This window comes from Quercus lobata, chromosome 8, assembly GCF_001633185.2.
Source record: "Quercus lobata isolate SW786 chromosome 8, ValleyOak3.0 Primary Assembly, whole genome shotgun sequence".
Lineage (NCBI taxonomy): Eukaryota > Viridiplantae > Streptophyta > Magnoliopsida > Fagales > Fagaceae > Quercus > Quercus lobata.
Window position 1 is genome coordinate 28363006 of NC_044911.1, and position 20507 is coordinate 28383512.

The 20507-nt window shown below is 37.4% G+C and overlaps 1 protein-coding gene across 1 annotated transcript in view; it reads right to left on the minus strand.

Moving 5' to 3' along the window:
• Window positions 1-17435: 17435 nt before the first annotated feature.
• The window catches only part of LOC115955797, a 3623-nt gene continuing 551 nt past the window's right edge, over window positions 17436-20507 (minus strand). Inside the window, exon 2 of the mRNA XM_031074139.1 lies at window positions 17436-19919. Within this exon, the coding sequence (XP_030929999.1) occupies window positions 17687-19807 (2121 nt within the window). The 5' untranslated portion in view covers window positions 19808-19919 and the 3' untranslated portion in view covers window positions 17436-17686. The remainder of the gene's footprint in view (window positions 19920-20507) is intronic.

Consider the following 20507-nt stretch of genomic DNA (forward strand, 5'->3'; position numbering starts at 1 on the left):
GAGACCAGACATGACTAAGGTTCTATTTAACACTTAGTAAAATGAACTGAAGTATTAATTTACCCAAAGTGCATAATTTAAGAGACCATGCATGACTAAGATTCTGTTTAAAACTTAATGAAATAACTTAAAATATCAATTTACCCAAGGTATGTGGTCTGGAGGGCTAGGTATGACCAAGGTTCTGTTTGATATTTGAACAAGTAGTAGAACGTGTAACACATAATGTAATAAACCAAAATATGGTAAAGAAATCTTTTATTAATAATAATACATTCTCAGGTTGCTTACATTCCAGGGGCGTGGTACAACGTTTTCATTTAGATCTTTAAAATAATATGCACCTATTCCAGCCACTAAAGTGATGCGGTATGGCCCTTCTCAGTTAGACCCTAACTTTCCCTAGGCTGGGTTCTTGGCAATACCTAAAACCTTTCTTAATACCAAGTCTCCAGGTGCCAGTCGCCTTAGCTTCACGTTGTCGTCATACCCTTACTTAAGCTTGTGTTGATAATAGGCCAATTGGACCATGACATTTTCTCTTCGTTTTTCAATTAAGTCTAAACTCTTCTCCAATAGCCCATCATTTCTGCTCAAAGTGAAAGAACTCATTCTTAGTGTGGGGAATCCAGTCTCCAGAGGAATAATAACCTCGACTCCATAAGTCATTGAAAAGGGTGTCTCCCCTGTTGACCTACACGGGGTGGTTCGATATGTCCAAAGGACGTGTGACAGCTCTTTCACACATTTTCCCTTCACATCATCCAATCTTTTCTTGTGTCCACTCACAATGACCTTATTGATAGCCTCGGCCTGTCCATTCCCCTATGGATAAGCTGGAGTGGAATACCTATTCGTAATTCCCAGGTCGTAGTAGTACCTCCTAAAGGCTTTACTATCAAATTAAAGTCCATTGTTTGAAATAAGCGTATGAGGGATCCCAAATTGAGTGATAATATTTTTCCAAACAAATCTCTTAGCATCCACGTCCCTGATATTTGCCAATGGTTTAACTTCAACCCTGAGGAGCTTTTCTTCGCACCTTGTCGGCCTCGGATTTGTTTTTAGGAAAGATGTCTTCTTTAAGGAATAGCACAATAGAGTCCATTTAGCTAAGACCCACTCTAATCTGATGAATATAAGCTATGTTTTTCCCTACTTCAGTAGGTTTACACAAGTCTTCCAAAAGGATCACCCGAGATAAACTTTGTACTGAGGAGGTTGCCAGCGTGGCAAGAGAGTCAGCATGTGTATTTCTACATCTAGGGATTTGCGATAAATTAAAAGACTCAAATCCTGACTGTAAGTGTCTAACCTGGTTCAAATACTCCTACATTCTGAGATCTCTAGCTTCCAACTCTCCCCCTACCTGGCCAATAACCAATCTTGAATCGGAGAATATCTCCATTGCTTTTCCACCCATTTTCTGAATCATGATCATTCCTACCAACAGAGCTTCATACTCAACTTCATTATTTGTGGTCAAAAAGCCTAATCTCAAGAATTTTTCAATTATGATCCTCTCAGGAGATATCAAAACTAGCCCCACTCCAGATCCTCTGTGATTCGCTACACCATCAACGTATACCTTCCAAGACAAAGTTTCCAATAAGGAGACTGACCCAACCGATTTTTCATCCATGTCCTGTTTCTCCATTCTCTCTTCTAATGGGGATTCAGCAAACTCGGCCACTAAATTAGCAAGGACTTAACCTTTGACAGAGGTACGAGGCATGTACTTGATATCAAAAGCCCCTAGGATTGTACCCCGCTTGGCAATCCTCCCTGTATAGTTAGCCCTTCGGAGTAAAGATTTGAACAGAAGTTGGGTTAGGACAATAACCATATACGATTGGAAGTAGTGGGGGAGCTTACGCATAGCATGCACCACTACTAAAATGGCCTTCTCCAGCGGTAGGTAACAAACCTCGGCCTCGTGTAGTGACTTGCTCACGTAGTAAACTGGACTCTACACACCACTATCAACCTGTACCAGTTCCAAGCTCACAACATGGGAGGCCACTACAATGTAAGCAAACAAAACCTCATCCACCTCGGGTTTAGACATAATAGGTGGCCGAGAAAAGTATTCCTTCAACTGCTAGAAAGCCAGGACGCATTCCTCGCTCCATTCGAATCCCTTCCACTTATTCAATAACCGAAAGAAAAGTCTACAACTGTCTACTGACCGAGAGATGAATCGGTTTAAGGCAGCAGTCATTCTTGTTAACTTCTGGACTTCTTTGGAATTTTGAGGTGGTTGTAAACTGTTAATTGCCTTAATCTGATCGGGATTTACCTCAATTCCACGGTGAGTGACCATATAGCCTAAGAACTTTCTTGAACCAACACCAAAAGAGCACTTAGAAGCATTAAGGCATAGCTTGTGCCTCCTTAAGATCTCGAAGATATTCTCAAGGTCGTTAACATGATCAAATTCTAACTTACTTTTGACCACCATGTCGTCTATATAAATCTCAATTTTTTTTCCTAGCTGTGGCTCAAACATTCTGTTCATCATCCTCTAGTAGGTAGCCCCCACATTCTTTAAACTAAAAGACATCACTTTGTAGTGATAATTTCTAGTGGGGGTGGCAAAAGTTGTTTTCTCTTGATCACCCAAAACCAGTGGTATTTGGTGGTACTCCTAGAAGGCATCCAAAAAGTTTATCCGAGGATGGCCTACAGTTGCGTCCACTAGTTGATCAATCCGAGGCATGGGGAAAGGGTCCTTTGGACAGGCCTTGTTCAAGTCTGTGAAATCCATGCATACTCACCATTTTCCACTTTTCTTCTTTACTACCACTGTATTGGCCAACCATTTAGGGTAGAACACTTCCTTAATAGCCCCAACCTACTTAAGCTTGTTCATCTCCTCCTTGACGGCATCAGAATGTTCTTTAGATGAGCGTCGAGGTGGTTTCTTCTTAGGGAGGACAGCTAGATTGACATTCAAATGATGAAAAATGAAGTTTGGATCCACCCTAGGAGCTTCATAAGCATTCTATGCAAACACATCAACATTCTCTCTAAGAAATACTATCAACCTTTCCTTTTCCCGAGGAGGCAGTTAAGCTCCGACCTAAAAGAACTTCTCCGAATCACCATCTATATCAATTTCTTCCAGCTTCTCACACTTTGTCCCTTCCGACACTGCATCCTTAGATAGGACCGGAATCCTTGATTGCTATGAGCCCCTATCAGTAGAGGCCGTAGACTCAACTTCAGGCTGGTGCATAATTGCAGCCACTAAGCACTGCCTAGCCATGGATTGACTCCCAACAAGCTCTTCAATCTGGTCACCGAACGAATATTTTACCTTCAAATGTAAGGTGGAAGAGACTACCCCCAAGGCATGGAGCCAAGGTCTTGCCACAATGGCCGTGTAGGGAGAATAAGCATCCACCACATGAAGTCGACCTCCACTACCTCAGAACCTGCTTACACGGTAGTCTAGTCTAACCCTTTGGAATAACGACTTTTCCATCAAAGCCTACCAAGGGTGAATCATATGCTGTCAAATCCTCAGGCTTCAAGTTTAGCCTTTTGTATAAGTTAGGGTACATTATCTCTGCACTACTGTCCTGGTCTACCAACACTCTGTACACATCATACCCTCCTATCCTGAGTGTGACTACTAGAGCATCATCGTGTGACTGTATGGTTCCAACCTTATCCTCATCTGAAAAACTCAACGCCGGTCGAACCTACATTCTAGCCCTCTTCGACTTAGGATTAGATTTTTCGGGGGATGGCCGAGCTACAGACATCACCCTGGAGGGCTGCGAGCCAGTTCTCACAAGAGCAGCAAAGATGACATTAATTGTACCTAGAGGGGGCCTTGAAGAAGCGTTCCCTTGAGCCCTTGATCTTGCTTGGTCTCTTTACCCATTGGGCCAATACAAAAACTGTTGTAACCTTCCATCTCTAACCAGTTGCTCTAGATGGTTCCACAGAGTTCTACAGTCCTCAGTGGTATGCCCTCACTCCTGGTGGTATTAGTAATGAAGACTTTGATTGCACCTCATAAGGTCTCCTTCCATCTTGTTTGGCCATTTGAAGTATGGCTCATTCTTGATTTTCTCCAAGACTTGATGCACTGACTCTCAGAACATCATGTTAACCGCTTGAGGAGCTGTAGACCCAGATTGCCCAGCAAAATCCCTTCGGGGTCTATTATTGTTGTAGCGGTTTGAATTGAAATCCCTTCTCTCCTAAGGGATAACCTTGCCTTTCCCCTTACCTTACTGTTGGTCCTCCTCGACCCACTTATACTTATCAATTCGATCCATGAACTTAGGCCCTAGCCCAATACAATGAATTTGTAGAGAGTGGGTTGGAAAACTGAGTTTTACTGAATCAGTCAACAAGTAAAATGGATTCAGATGACAAGAAAATGTAGATAGAATAGTTTAATCTAAAGAAAATTGTCCTTGGCATAGTCTGAAAAGATCAGTTCTTATATATTGATTCTCAAGTTTGATTACAAGTTTAGTTGTTAATCGCTATAGTGTTTCTCTCTATTTCTCGATCCTTTTCTCTTAGGTCATTCTCCTTATTATATACCATATCTCCCATCTCATCTCTACTCTCCACGTGGACATTAGATTACTTGTGTTGATACTTGTCCCATTAGCATCCTCCTAAAGTCTTTGGGGGTAGCTGTAAGGCTGAAAAGTATTGTTCAGATATTATTTTCTCATTAATGGATTTAAAGAGTTAGCTACAGAGCATTTAATGCGGTAGTAGAAGCTTTCCCCCAGATATTTCTCAACTCCCATTTTGTCCTGTACGTTCACAGAGCATATCCTTATCAACAGAACTTCCTGGAACGTCACTCTGGATAATAGACCTCACCTTCTAACCCCTTCTTCGTTTAGCTGGGTGATACTCCTCCTCAGCCTACCTCTACAGTCATAGTTGACTCGAGAAGTTCAAAGTCTTACGTCTTCCTTACTATTGATCTATCCTCGGACCACTGACCTTATTGGACAAGGCCAAGGCCTAACATATATTTTTGGACCCATTGTCCCTGCAATTAATATTTATATATAAAAATTTTCGCCTAAGCTCCTAAATTTTTTAAGCTGACTCTGTTCCTGCCTTGCCCCACCTCAGTGTGCGGGGAGAAAATCTTGCCCCGTCCTTGCCCAACCACCTCTATGGGACAAGGAACACCTTGCAAGGTGAAGCAAGGTGTGGCGGGAAAAAAATTGTCATCCCTACAATTATGCTACAAATATACTAATTTTCATAATAGTTGAGTTGATAAGTTTATATTGGTTTTCATATGGGAAAATTTTTTTGTATCAAGTAATACCACCTTATCTGTATCAAAATTCAATAAACAAGAATCAAGTGTTCAAAAATAACTATTCACTAACACGTCTTTCAGTTGTTAGTGAGGTAGTTTGTTTGTTTTTGGTTTTTGTTTTTTTTTTTTTTTTTTTGGTTTTTGTTTTTGTTTTGTTTTCGTTTTTTTTTTTTTTTTTTTTTTTTTGTTTTTTTTTGTTGTGTGTGCAAACATGTCTTTCATTTATTAAATTTTGATACCTCTGACATAATATCATTTGATACAGAATACTTTCTCCTCATGTGGGCTCATCACTAGTATTTCATTTTTATCTACAAATAACAACTTACCACATCAGTATTTGTGAAATTATTTGTGACTCTAGAATTATTGGTTAGTGTAAGGGTGAATTTATTCAATCATGTGTTGGTTTTATTCCATGCCAAATTTGCTTGTATTTTAGCAATTAGAAACCCTGTATTTAGGTGGGAATCATGTAAGGATTGTGTGTGAAAGAGTGTGAAAAAAACTTAAGATGTGTGCAAATCAAAGGAGTCTCGCGACTAACTTGCGATTGGCAAGTCGCCAAAGTGGCACACATGTGAAGCATGCAGGGAACTGGAGGGTCACGAGAGCTGGAATACTACAGGACAAAAATATACAGTCTAGCTACGTAGTTAGCTCACAACTCAAACTCATGACTCATTCCAGTTGCGAGGCTTGAGTCACCAGAATGCCCTATTTGGATGAAACCTAACTTTTCACATTCCTCACATACACTACTATAAATACCCTTATACCCATGAAATGTAGTGAGATTTCAGAGAGAATTTTGAGAGAGAAACCCTAGAGAAAAATAAGATTAACTCATCCACAATCTTTATAATTTGATTCTCCAAATTCCTCTACTTTCACCCTCTCCATTAACATATCCTTGAGAGGCAAATTTTGCCAAATCATTATCTCACCATACCCATATCTGTGAGGAGGTATTTTGGTGCTTGGGAAGCAGTTCAGAGATGACCAATTTACTTGGTTGATGTAATGGACTTATTGCGAGATCTGGGAAGTTAAAGAAGACAAGGTTAGGCGTAACCCTGTTGGAGCAAGAAGCTTGGAGGGCTTAGTTGCATTGGGTAGATTAGACTTGGAGAGTCTTCTACTATTCATGTATCCCAACTATATTCTTTAGTGGATCATTTGACCGCTTGAAGGGCAGCGGAGAGGTTTTTCGTCGAGTTCTTTGGGTTCCTCTTCGATAACACGTACCGGTGTTATCTTTATGTTTGCATCTCTCTTCCCTTACTCTTTAATCATTAATTGCTACTGTGTTTGTGATTAATTATGTGTTAAAGTAGCTTGCCAAATTAGGTATTGCTTATATTTCATTTCCCACACATATATTGTTTGAATATAAGCTTGTGTTGGTTATTTTGTATTTGGGGGTCTAAACATTTATTAGTGTTTTACATACTAATTGAACTTTCAGTTAGTGTTACATTATTATGGAATCCTTGCTAATTAGGAATCTCCTCTTCTAGACCAATTGTGTTATCAATCTCAAAGGAATAGTCATATAGTAATACTTAATAACTCTATTAGATCTAGCACACATTGAGCTAACTTAACATGAAGGTAAAATAATGTTTCTAACACAACAAGTTTCACAAGAAATTTTTATTGGTTTTAGTATGAACCCACTATTTATATTACTTTTTCACCTACCAATAACAACTTACCATTTTGACAATTATGAAATTTTTTTATGACTCTAAACTTATTGGCAAAAGAACTTCCAGAAGGTAAGGCAATATACACTATAAAGACATCGATACGAGGACATGGACAACATATGACGTGGGATATGATAACACTACAATTCTTGAAAAATTAAGACACGGCGTAATAGGATATGATAATTGATGGATTAATTAATATACATCTTTAGGTAGATTTTATTTGTTTATAATTATTTTTTAAAATTAAATAAAAATTATCAAAATCTTTAGAAACAAATCTAAAACCAAAGGACTTTAATATATATATATATATATATATGTATATATATATTATTGTTTTCCTCACAACACACCGAACACACGTATGCAAGAGTGTTTGAAACAAACCCGCTGAAGGTTTTGGAATGTTCATGCTTCTTAGACTATATTTTAAAAAATAAGAAGAGAGAGAGAGAGAGAGAGAGAGAGAGAGAGAATTATGAATAACCTCTTCTTCTTTTCTATTTTTATTTTTAACAGTGAGATATACAAGAGGACTTGAATATATAGATCATGTTGTTGAACTAGAGAGACTTGATTGATACTGTTGATACCCATTTTTGATAAAAGGGACTCAACAGCAGAAAAGCCCAGAAATAAGTTAAAGGAAAGAAAGAAAAAGATTAGGAAACAACGATAGGAACAATTGGGTTGTGGAAGCCAAAGAGAAGGCATACCTATGAGGAGCAAGGAGTGGGACATATTGACCTATAAGCCATGTGGAAGAATTAGCCACAGTGAGATGGCCCTCTTCAAGAGAAAAGAGAATAGGCCTTGAAAGGGGAAGAGGAAAAAGGCCCAACAAGCCAAGCCAGTAGGAATTAGTATAAAACAACAAAGAAAAAACCCTAAGAGGCCCACAGGCCCTAAGGGAGAGATAGGGCAAACCCAATAAGCCCACACCGTTCCTTATAAGGGAAAAATACTTGTAAAGGGCTTTAGACTTAATGAAGAAGCAAAATGAGACAAAACTAGGTAGTAGCACCAACCTGTACCTAGCCAATGGAAGGGGGGTGGGCCTACGATCAACGGACACAAAGGGTGTGGTTTGGTGAAGGGGGGAAAATGGCTTATTTCCGATATCTAGCCACGACCTCTTTTGAGAGGTGCTCTGCTAGGAAGGCATCTTTCCCAAAATAGGTAGCAGATGGCTAGGATTACTTAATGCATGCTAGAGAGATAGGTAGAGAGAGACTCAAAGCTTTACTTGTTGGGAAGAGAAAGGAAGACTTACGGTAGAACCAAATGAGTAAGAATTTGTCGTGGGATAGGTAGTAGAAGAGAGAGAAAGTTCTGGGCATGCCCAGGTGTAGTGGAGGCCAAATGACCAATAAGATAGTTGGCACTTCTAAGAGGGTATTCACTGTAGACAAAAATGGTTGGTGAGCAACGAGGACAAAAGAGAGAAATCACCTAGGACTAATCTAGTATAAATAGGAACAGTAACCATAAATGGAAGGGAGAGAACAACTAAGGCAATGAATACAAAGGTCTGAAAAGGAAAAAAGAGAGAAAAGAGAAAGAATTACGTAAAACTTAGAAAGGTAAAAGAGTGAATACGACAGAAAAGGCGTGCATGAGTAGGCAATCTTTTCCCTCCCTCTCACGGTAAACCCATTCTTTGTAATCTCGACAAAACCAGAAGTAGCTATCCAAACCCATTCTCCAAAATGCACAACTTTAATGGCATAATCCAATAATAAGGTTGTCCAAGTTGGTGTTCGGGTTCTCTTTAGTTCACTTTTTGCGAAAAAAAAAAACCCATCATTTATATTATGCTGGTTTAGATACGCTTACTGTTTTCTCTGATTAACCTTTCTGCCATAATACATATATTAAGACCTTTATATATAAGTGTACAGATATATGCGAATTCATACTTGTTGATACTCGTTTTTGACAAAGAGCCCAACAGCAAAAAAACCCAATAGTGAAGAAAGATGAAAGAGGAAAAGAATGGAAGAAACATGATGAAAGCAAATGGGCTATGAAAGCCCAAGAAAAGAGGTAGAAAGACCCAATGGGCCAACGTGGCAAGAATAGCAGCCAGTAGGCCCATGTGCACAACAAGAGGTAAAAGTAAAGTAAATGGGTCATGAAAACCCAAGAAAAGAAGTAAAAAACCAAATGGGCCAACGTGGCAGGAATAGTAGCCAGCAGGCTCATGGGTACAACAAGAGGTAAAAGTAAAGTAAATGGACTATGAAAACTCAAAAAAGAGGTAAAAAACTCAATGGGTCAACATGACAGGAATAGTGGCCAATAGGCCTATGAGTACAATAGAAGGTAAAAGATAAAGTAAATGAGCTATGAAAGTCCAATAAGAGAGGTAAACGCCTAATGGGCTAACGTGGCAGGAAATAATAGCCAACAGGCCCATGGACACAAAAAAAAAAAGAGAAAAGGGGTGTGAGAGACCACGCCCCCAGCCCGTTTTTATGATGTGTTGGAACAAACTCATATGAATGGGTGGAGTCTTATTATTGCCTCTCAAAATGGAGGTTCGACTAATTATATTTTTCCCTTTAGATTAAGGGTTTTACAATGGAGTCGCCACTTATTTAATTACTGGAAAAATAAGAAAATCATGAATGAAAAATTCCTCATTTTATTAATTTGAAATTGAATTTACATTGATCATTGGAAAATTATATGGCTTTGGTCCTAGATACAATCTAAGATAAAGTACATAGCTCTGTTTCCTAGTTACAATCTAAAAATAAAAAATTACATGGATAAGCATTTGATCTACTTAACCCTTGATCTAAGCTCGAAAGCTATGTTACAAGGTGGGAAGGTGTTAGGCACTCACCTTGCTCGGTGAAACCGGTCTTCTAGACTATGGTGGTCAACATTCATATCACATCATCCAATATGTAAATCAATTTGTATGTTGCATTTAATGTGTGTGCATGTGATAAACCCTAATTCAATTTATTAAGCATGACATTTGGATTGAAAAATAAACTCTAGTGAATGTGTGTAGATAGTGATAACCTAGATTCAAGGATTTGAAAGAATTACTAAACAAATATGTTTTTCATATTTTTGATGTGGATTTAAGATTAAATATAGTAATATGCATGAATATGTGATGAACAACTAAGAACATGTGAAGAACACATAAGAACAATTAAGAACATTCAAACATATTCAAGGGAATTATCATGCTTTAATCTTAAATTCTCATCATGGCAATATAAACAAATAGTTAGGGAAGGGGATTATACCTTCATGCAAGATCCATATAATGAAGGAGGGGATTCTTGATGGAAGTCTTAAGGGTGGAGGAAAAGAAGAGCTAGGAGAGGGAGAGTGACTCTCACTCAATACCTTGAGTCTCAGGAAGACCAAGATATGACAAGACTACTCAACTTCACTAGAACTCAAGAGAAGAGAAGAGAGGGGGATTTTTTGTGTCTTGGAATGAAAGAGATGAGGGGTTTATATAGTAGTGGTGGAGGAAATATGAATGGAAGGTCATTTAATGAGGATTGACAAAGAATTATGAACCTAGACCTTATTTTAGCCTTGGGAGAAATCTGGTGTATTAAATGGAAAGATTGGGGGGAGTGAGGAGCAAGCCAAAATTCGGTTTTCCCATAGATGCTGTAACAGCCTATAGAGCCAACTTTGAAAAATCATATCTGCCTCAATTCTGATCGGAATTGTCTCATTCTTGTGCTCAAATTGAAACCCCGGATGTCTAGTTTCTGGGAAAATTAACCTCATTCACAAATTTAAAATATTATGAGAGATATTGATGAAATGGTGAGCAGAGGTCATTTGTTAGAAAATGGTTTTAGCACAATTAACACCAATAGGTCCCAAATTAGCTCCCAATTAACATTAAATGGCTCCAATCACTCCCATTTCAGACTTAATTGGTTCCAAATTTACTCTAATTAAAAGATAATTGAACAAATTACTTATTGAATAATTAATGTTTAACTATCTAGTTAATTAGGTGTGTGCAACCCTACCATAAAATGTAGTCCTAACCAATCAAATTATGACACATCATCGATCTCAAATTGATTATACTTATAACCAATTGAAATCAATTGTTCATAATCACATATAGTCGGACTCAATTTGTGATAGTGCATCTCAGCCATTAAAACTTGATTTGATGATAACTTTCAATCCAATGGTCCGATTAGGGCTCATGACCAGTCAATTTAATCATTACAACATCAAGATTACTTTGGTAAAATGAGATTAAGGATCTAATGACCAGAATCAAGATGCATATTTTCAATGTGAAATTACCATTTTACCTTCCATGTGAGGTTAAATACGGGTTGCAAAATAGGGTGTCAACAAAGGGCCATTGGGCTCGAGGAAATAAGAAAGGAGGGCAAAAGCCCAACGAGTTGGTTGGGAAAGAACTTATATCAAGCCAATATGCAAGCCCATGAAGAAATAATGCAAGCTTAAAAGCTCATGCCCTTTGTTTCGTGGAAGATACGCCCGAATAGAAGAGGCATACAGCAAAATGAGACACGACAAGAACATCATAAATGGCGTGGGAATAAATGAAAACAAACGCAAAGGATAGTGGAACAAGCACAGAAGGGCCGAAGTACCACCTACTTGTATCTAGCCAATATAGGAGAGGTGGGCCCACAGTTAAGGGATTTAAGGGTATGGTTTGGTGGTGAGGGGAAAAGAGTCTATTTTGGATTTCCAGTTGTAACTATTTTTGGGTAAATGCCTTGTTGGGATTGCATTTTGCCCAAAAGAGGTAGCAAACGGCTGGACCACTGGATGCATGCCATAAAGGTAGGTAGTGAGAGAACCAAGTCCTTATCCATTCAAGTAAGGAGTGAGAAGCATATAGCAAGAACAAACAAACAGAGATTTTGTCATGGGATGGGTAATGGAAGAATGAGAATACACTGAGCTTACCCAATGGTGGTAATGGCTAGGTAACCAATGGGTTGATGGATAATCCTGAAGGGATGCCCATAATAAACCAAAAAAATTTGGTGAAGCCTTAGGGGTAAAATGGAGAAATCCTATGAAATTAGGCTACTATAAAGATGGGCAGCATCCATAGATGAAAAAGAAAAGGACGGTGAGATAACAGTAAGAAAAGACTAAGAAAGAAAAAAGACTAAGAAAAAGAAAGAAGGAAATAAGAGATAAAGATAGAAAAGGGAAAACACAATAGGAAAAGGCATGCATCAATTGACCATATTTTCCCTCCCTCTTGACAAACCCACTCTCTAGAATCTCACAACTCTGATGGTAGAAGCCTATGACAAGGTTGTTTAAGTTGGGGTTCGAGTTCCTTCTTGGTTCATTTCCTGCTGAAAGATCTGGCCCATGATCTTGATCGTGAATAGAAGTAACATGATTTGTTAGAAATTGTGATCGATGTTCTGCCGTTGCATCTTTTATTATATTTGCTATATCAGTTGTTCTACTGTAACATCTTTTATTATTTGACCATATTAGTTGTTGTGCTATAGTATTTTTCATCATTCTTTCTGTTGTATTAGTTGTTTCGCCATAGCCTCTTTAATTATATTTGCTGTATCAGTTGTTTTTGCCGTGGCATCTTCCATTATATTCGTTATATCATTTGTTTTACCATGGTATCTTTTATTATATTTGCTGTATCAGTTGTTTTACTGTTGCGTCGTTTGTCGTGTTTGCTATGATACTTGGTATGCTGTAGCACTCTTTACTTTGTCTCCACATTGGGAACGCTCGGTTTGTGCACAAATTGGCCTGTAGCATGGACTTGCTAAGGTATTTGGCCAGCCCCAACTCTCTGACCCATAACCCAATAGGCTTAAGCACAGCAGAACGAGCCCTAACCCAATAACACAAAAAGGGCCCCCACAATACTTATGCATTTATTGCTATTTGTTGTCTTTCTTTTGGGATACTTGTCTTGTGCACAAACTAGCTCCTTAACAAGGTCCTGCTAGGATAGTGGGCCAAGCCTAACTTTCCAACCCACAACAAAAAAGACTTTAACCCAAAAGCACAAAGAGGCCCTATAGATACTAAAATCAAGGACATGCTAATTATCCTTGATTTTAGCTTAATCAAGGATATGAATGATAGGAACACAATTGTGAGTGGGTGTCCTTTCAAAGATTCAAGTGGAATATTGATAAGGAAAGGTAGGGAATTAGGGTTTTGATGAATAGAGGTTTTAGGTATGGCTTGTAAATGATAGAGAATTGGTGTTTGATGTGAGAATTTTTTGAGTTGAAGGCTAGGGGTAGGTGTTTAAGTGTTGGCCAATTTGGGTATGCCTTGGGTTCCTATGAGTGGTGATCATTGATAAGGGTTCTTGATTGGAAATGCAACTAGGGTTTGGTAATGGAGAGAATGAAAATGAGTAATGATGGTTTTGATGGACAAATTGCCCGTAATCGATGAATGATGAAAATGATTGTGATTTTTTTAGTCACATTCTCCAAGATGAGATATCTTCTAGGTAATCTAATAAAAATAACGTTAAAAAAGAATGTGAAAATATACTTTTTGTCCCTACATTTTGGGCCCAATTTCATTTTGGTACCTAAATTGATTTTGCGCCTACCTCAACTCCTAAAAATGGAAAGTCATTTCCATTTTGGTCCCTACCATCAACCTACTAACAGAAAAGTCTTACGTGGCAAACGAAGTGCACTATCGGCACACTAAATGCTAATGTGGATAATAAAATAATAATAAAATAATTATTTGACACTTAAAAAATGCCATGTTAGCATATAAATTAATAAAAAATAAAAATAATTTTTAAAATTTAAATTCAAAAAATTCAAAAACAAAAAACTTTTTCAATTTGAAAGTTTGAGAAAAAAAATTTATAGCAACTATTTCAATTTTTCTTGAATTTTCTTAAGAAACAAACACTAAATTAACACTTCTTCTCACTTATGTTGGTGGGTCTGTGTTTGTGTTTGTATCTATTTCTTTTTCTTTTTCTTTCTTTTAAGATAAACCAAAAAAGAAAAAAAAATAAATAAATCTTATCTCTCTCTCTCTTGGTTCTTGTGTTTGGTATCTTTCTTTTTCTTCTTTCTTTTCAAATATTTGATTCTCTCTTCTCTATCTCCCTTGGTTTTTGTGTTTTGTTTGTATATATCTTTTACTTCACTTTTTCCAAATCCACAACTTGCTCTCTTTCTCTTGGTGAGTCTGTGTGTTTGTATTTTTCTTTTTCTTCTTTCTTTGTTCAAGCTCTCTCTCTCTCTCTCTCTCTCTCTCTCTCTCTCTTAATTTGACTTTTTTTCCTTCTATCTTTTCAAATCCCTCTCTTTGACTTTGTTCAAACTCTCAATCCTTCTCTCTTCTTTCTTGTTTTCTTTTCCTGGGTTTCCATGGGGTGGGTGGTCAGTAGTCGAAGTGGAGATCGATGGTGGGGGTGGGGGTGGGGGTGGATGTGAAATTGAGAAACTTGGATGTGAGAGAGAGAGAGAGACAGAGAGAGGCTAAGATAGGTGATTTGATAGGTGAGGTTGAGATCGGTAGTGGTTGGTGGTTGTGAAACGAAGGTAGAGATTTGTGGTGATAGATGGGTTGATTGGTTTGATGGGTTTGATTTGGTTTTGGTTTCATATGGGTTGATGGGTTTTGAATTTTTTTTTCATATGGGTTTGATCAGTTTAATCTCAAATTGGTGGCTTCTGTTTTGGTTTTGGTTTCACTATTTTGATCTTCTTTTTTTATTGGTTTGTTGGGTTTCAAGAACATGAACAATCATGTTCTGGGAAGAACACGTTCTTCCAAAATAATAATAATAATAATGAAAAGAAAAAGAAATTTAATTAATTAATTATTTTATTTTATTTTTAAAAAAATCATAAGTTTATAATTTTGTTTTATTGTTTTTTTGACATGGTTTTTTTAAAATTAAAATACTAACTTGGTATTTTTTAAATGGAAAATAAAATTTATTATTATTATTTTATTAGCCACGTCAGCATTTAATGTGCCAATAGTATACTCCATTTGTGATGTAGGACTTTTCTGTAAGTGGGTTGACGGTGGGGACCAAAATGGAAATGATTTTCTGTTTTCAGGGACTGAGGTAGGTGCAAAATCAATTTAATGACCAAAATCAGATTAGGCCCAAAATATAGGAACCAAAAATGTATTTTCGCCAAAAAAGAACTAGTAAGAGAGAAACAAAACTAAGCATCAAAACAAGAATTCTTTATTCCATGAGAGAAATGAGAGTTACAAGCACTTATTTATACAATTATAGCCCTAATATAATTATAATGTAATTGGCTCACATGGCTCCGCTTTATTGACTTACAAATTTATCATGTGATACTAGAGATTTACACATGTTATTATTGTGATACCTGTTCTTAAAAACCCTAACTAACTCTTTCTCCAAAAAAAAAAAAAAACCCTCCAGCTTGTATATCTCCAAGTAACTAATGTGAAACTAACCCTAACATGTTTAACCTTTGAAATTTCATCCAACTTAGCTCCAAGCTGCCACCTTAGGGTTGAATCGCATGCATGGGAGTAAGAGGAAGCCACGATGCATATTTCAAACCAATCTAATGACTAATGAGTGTCTATCAACATGCAAGGTAGAAGTGTTGATTGGCCTCCTTTGAGTGCTGTTCAGCACTGCCCTCTCTGTTATGAATTTTTCTCATTCAATCCTAATAGTGAGCATGTGCTAAATAGTTATATAGGGTACATACAAACAGGTACTTCACTTTGTATAAAATTTTCCTTTACATAGCTTTGGAATATGACATCATGAAAGCCAGATTCTTTCACAATCTTAATTGCATGACTGTGAGCCGTGGCTTTTGCCTCTTGTTTCCCAAAATTTGGTCAACCATTTTTCTGTTCACAACAACTACTAGGTCCTTTTTCTCATTCCTCACAACTAGGCCTAAACCATATCCACTTCCATTCTTGGATGTGATTCAATCATCCATTACTGATCGTTTAGGAGGTGGGAAACGAATGAAATGGAAAGGAACAAAAAGAATAATTTTAGAATATTATTTCCTTCTTTTGTTTGGGAGTTTTAATGGAGAGAATGGAAAATGCATTCCTTTGTTTAGGAGTTTAAGAAGGAATCAAATAGGTAGGAGGAAACAGTTAGGGTCTGTTTGGTTGAAGGATTGGAAAAATGGGAGGATAGAAAATGGAAAGTGGATAGAAAAGTGGAAAGATAAAAAAGGTTTTAGTTTCCCCTCATGTGTTTGGTTTGACAGTAGAAAAGTGGAGGATAGAAAATATAGATTGTATAAATTTACTTTCATGCCCCTAATAGATAAAAAAAAAATCAAATAAGAAAAAAAAAATACTGATGAACAAAAAATAAGCACGAACCAAATGAAAAGTATTGAAAATAACAAAAAAAACCAAAGAAGGATTTTTTTTTTTTTTTTTTTTTAAGGAAAAGGACTAAAAACTAAAGGAAAAAGAAAAAAAGGAGAAGGAAAAGGAAAAGGACTAAAAACCATAGAAGGAAATTAAAAAAAAAAAAAGCAATTGACACAACCAAAAAAAATGACAATAAATTTTTTTACTAAAACTCCCAAAATACTCCTATAGATTTAGTTTTTTATTTTAAAATAGAGGTCTAATAGTATTAATAATGATATCATAAAATTATTTCATTCATTTTCCTTTATGTTACTTTCAAACAAGGTTACTTACCTTTCATTCATTTATTTTAAAACATCCAAACAAAGTTATTTAATTCTATTTTATTCTTTTCTTTTTCATTTATTTCCTTACTTAAATATAGCATATTCATTTCTATTCCTTATGATTATTCTATTCCATTCCTTATGAACTCTCAAACAAAGCTTCGGAATCACTTTGACATTGTTATCCGGGCTTTAGGATACTTTTAATTTTCTATTTCTCCAAGTTGTGTCCACACATTTTAAAGGGAAATCCAAAAGGAGTCTAAAGACAGTGTTCATCAACTTGTTCATCGCTCCTTACACAAGGAGGTCCTAGGAGGATGCAAGCGTTGCACAATTTTGGTAAAGTTAACAACTTGCATTCTCAATTGCGTTATTACCCTAGCTACTAGGTTCTTGACTTCTTGCTGGGCTTTATTTGTTAAGAAATTCAATAAAACATTAATGAAGAGAACAAGTTGTGCAGGAGATATCAGTTTAGTACTTAAAGTCCTAGTCATTGTAAATAAACAACCCCAGCTGATAGCAGGGCTTTTTGTTGCCAGCTTTGCAAGATTTTTTTTTTTTTTTTTTTTTTTTTTGGGGGGGGGGGGGGGGGTGGGGGAGGAGATGCAGAAGATGGTGGAATTACCAAAAAACTGCAACATGCCAACTTGAGTTTGAGTGCACCATTGCAATTCGTTTGAGATCTTGATTTGCCAGGACTACTCATTAAGTGTTACAAATATCTATCATTGACAAGAAATGTTTGTAAACAACAGTCATTAAGAATTAATAATATTCTAGACACGAGTTTCACTCAGTAAACATTGCACCCCTTAAAACCATTTGGGGTTAATGTTGCATTGGCCTCTAACCAAGTGTGAGCGACATATTTGTACAGTTAAATCTAAATTTGTCTAAAGAATACTAAAATGAACTTCAAACTGATCTTCAGTTCCTGCTTGACTAGCATGTTATGCATTTCCTTCTGGAACAGCATGAAGCAGCTCGTCTGGAGTTGCAGCCGGATCTAGATCCCAACACTTATCTGGCAAATCACTCCTATCTTCCTTAAGTGGACAAGATGGCACCTGGTGTGAAAAGCGTAACATCTCCCTTCGTGGAATCCATTGAATGGCCTTTTTGTCCGTATTTCTTCGATATACTGTCTTAAATCCAGCCAATTTGACAAGGGGAGCTACACTAACCCCTAGCTCTTCAGAGTAATCATCAATAACCTCCACCATTTCATACTGGTGCCTCACTTCATCTGGGGTTGATCTGTTCCACTTTGGTGACCAATTCCGGTAAACAGCCCAAATGTCTCCACTTCTGGGGTATATCCGAACACAACCTCCCCTACCAGCTTTTTCTCGGCTAAGAAGATGAGAGAAAACATTAACTTGGTCAACAACATCTGAGGTCCATGCCCTAAAATTGCCACAAGATTTAGTAAACCCACAATCCAGCCAGTTGACCGACCCAAACTCGCTATCAGTTTTAGAGTTCAAGTAGGCAATATGAATCTTAAATGGTTGGACTGAGATGACCTCACGGATCAGACAGTACAAGCGTGGCATACCGTCTTCTTCATCATATAAAGCCCAGATTTGTTTAGGCTTGAAGCATTCCTCTGATCTATCTTTGTCAAAATCATGAAAGTCAGGGTCAGGAACTACTAATGAGACTGGTCTGGTTTTATTTGGCTGTAATAGCAGACCAGAAGCGCCCGTATCTGCTCTTTTAGTTGCCTCCACACTAGCTCCAGATTGATCAACTTCTGCCAGTGCTTTGGCATTCTGCTTAGCAGCAGCAGCTGCCACAGATGCCAATTTCATCTCCTCCAATTTCTTCCGAATTTCCGTCCTTGCCTTTTCAATCAATAACTTTCTAGCATCAAATGTAGGTGCAATAGAACGTCTGGTTGGAAGTTCACTTGAATTGTTAAGCTTAGGATCGTGTCCATTACTCACATTTCCATCATCCAATCCTGTTTCTGAAGCAGATTTTGATCCCTTGTCTTCATCCCCATTTCTCAAAGTGGATCCCACAGTCATCTTCCTTTTCTTTTCGGGTCTACCAGCCTTAGGTACTGGAGGTTCACTGAAGGCAGTGGGTGAATTTATAACAGCAACAGCATTTTTCAAGGAATGCTTTCTATTGGCTCCTGACTTAACCTTTGCTCTTGCCTTATTAACATTTCCATTAGCCTGATAGACATCAGTGGATACAGTAGATGGTCCATTAGGACCCACGATTCCAGCAGAAGTTCCAGAGAAGGAGCTCCACTGAAATGACACGTTTGAAACATACTCATACCCATGTCCAGAATGAAATCCTGAGACCCCATTTCCTGTAACAAAGGTAGCATTTGCCGGGATATAAGTAACCCCATCAAACCCATGACTACCATACCCATTACCAGGCACATGTGACCAAGGACAATAAGGGAAAGAACCATTTGCTGGGGCTGTCCCAGTTTCCACAGCAATGAAAATACCACGACAGTTCTTACAAGAGAGTCTCTTATTCACATACTTCCGCAGATACTCATACTGAACTTTACAAGAGGTGCAAACAGTCCAGAAAGTGTCAAGTCTACCATGAGAGTTCGAGGAATTGGAACAATTGTTAAAACCTGTAACCCCTGTAGCATGGACTGAAGATAAATTGGTCTGGTTAACCCCAGATGTTAGTTGCTTGTTTCTCTTGAGATCATAAGTGCTTCTCTTAGAACTATCAGACAATAACGTCCATGCTTCAGAAACAAGTCTGAATGCCCCATCAGCTCCAACACATTTGTTCTTATCAGGGTGGAGCAACACTGCCATCTTCTTGTACTGTTTCTTTACTGCATCTTTATCAGCAAAAGGCTTCAACCCAAGAATTGAATAATAATCCAGTTCCCCATTGCATTTAGCCTCAGAAGCAATAAAAACTTCAAATGTGGTCACCATTTGAGATATACCCTCCAGTCCTGGATACAGTGATCTAGCCTTTAAGGCATAATTTTTTGCACCTGCAAAGTCTTTATCCACAAATCGCTTCTCGGCTATCTCTTTCGCTTTAAGAGCCTCCTCTATGTTTGCTTCCATGTGAGAACTCAAATCACTTCAAAATCAAACTCTTGAAACAAAAGCTATAACCAGCCCGATATACTCAATTGTGCAAAAAGCCCAATTCTTGGATCTAACATCATTTCCATGTCTGCAAATATATATTTTAAAAAAAAATGTTTAGGTTTACACTTTTATCGAGCTTCTACAGTAGTAAAGTTTTCCAAGTTAGAAATTTAGTCTTAACAAGTCGTACATTATTCGGTTTGAAGAACATGACAACACTAAATCTAGATACAGGTCTTACGATTTCAATTTAGACTATTAATTTTCAATCTCAACTTTGGAACTTACCCTCAATTTAATTACAAAAAACCCTAAGGAAAAGAGAAGAAAGACTAAACTGATTCCTTAAATATTTCATTCTTTGATCCAAATAAGTAACCGATCAACTAAATTAAACAGTTCTACAATCATTATCCAGAGTTGACTTTCTTCTTTCGTTACAATTTATACAACATTAAAGCAGTACATCTTCAAAGTTTCATTTTTCTATCAGTTTCCTCAATTTTCTCAGCCACCAAACAATCTCAGCCCCAAAATCCAAAACCCCATTTCTTAAATCTACTAAAAAAACACAAAAAAAACCAGCTCAATTCTCCAAATCAAGACCCAACAGAGATCGGAATTGAACACCCAAAAAAACCCTAGAAAACTAATTTAAATATATTAAACCCAT